The sequence below is a fragment of the Cariama cristata genome, unplaced genomic scaffold (genome assembly GCF_000690535.1).
Source record: "Cariama cristata isolate BGI_N322 unplaced genomic scaffold, ASM69053v1 scaffold33933, whole genome shotgun sequence".
Taxonomy (NCBI): Eukaryota; Metazoa; Chordata; class Aves; order Cariamiformes; family Cariamidae; genus Cariama; species Cariama cristata.
This window is the reverse complement of record NW_009608374.1, coordinates 5,236-5,908: the sequence shown is the minus strand read 5'-3', so window position 1 is coordinate 5,908 and position 673 is coordinate 5,236. Positions and strand designations below refer to the sequence as shown.

General features: G+C 66.4%; 1 protein-coding gene across 1 annotated transcript in view; it reads left to right on the top strand.

Annotated features, from left to right (window-relative positions):
* The first annotated feature begins 71 nt into the window (after window positions 1–71).
* The window catches only part of OLFML3 (olfactomedin-like 3), a 2,620-nt gene continuing 2,018 nt past the window's right edge, over window positions 72–673 (top strand). Inside the window, exons 1-2 of the mRNA XM_009697101.1 lie at window positions 72–179; window positions 622–650. Coding sequence (XP_009695403.1) covers window positions 72–179; window positions 622–650 — 137 coding nt within the window. The remainder of the gene's footprint in view (window positions 180–621; window positions 651–673) is intronic.

Sequence of the window (673 nt, the reverse complement as noted above, 5' to 3'; positions counted from 1 at the left end):
ACATCTGGATTCAATAAGTCTTCGAGAGGCCAGAGCATTCCTGAGCACTGAGGCTGTACTCTCCGACAGCCATGGGGCCCTGCCGCTGCCTGCTCTTCCTGCCGCTCCTCGCCGTGGCCCTCCGCGCCCAGCAGCAGCAGTTCATGGAGTACGTGGAGCGGCGCCTTACCCTCCTGGAGGTAGGGCCCCGCGTCGGCCCTGTGTCCCATTTTGTCCCACTTTGCCCCAATGCGGGGTTCCCAGGCCTTTCCTCCCTGGCAGCCAGCCGGGCTGGGAACAGGCCCGGGGTGAGGAGGAGCCGGGATGGGAACAGAGCACAGCTGGTGCGCTATGCCCTGGCCCCCTCTGCGACGGCATTGCAGGCACGGGAGCACAATGGGCGTGGGAGCGCTGTGGGACAGGCGGACCACGGGTCTGGGAGCACTGCGGGTGTGGGAGCATCGCGGGTCTGGGAGCATTGCGGGTGCAGGAGCATGGCAGGATGGGACCCAGAGACACGAGCACCAGGGTTGCAGTGCTGCGTGGCTCGGAGGGCTCCCACAGCCACGCGCAGGCAGTGGGATGGCTGCGATGGACGGGCTGTGAAGTGCAGAGACCTCAGTGTCCCCTTGGCCGCCCCAGGAGAGGATCTCACAGTGGCACGACCCGAGAAGCCGCTACTACACGGAGCTGC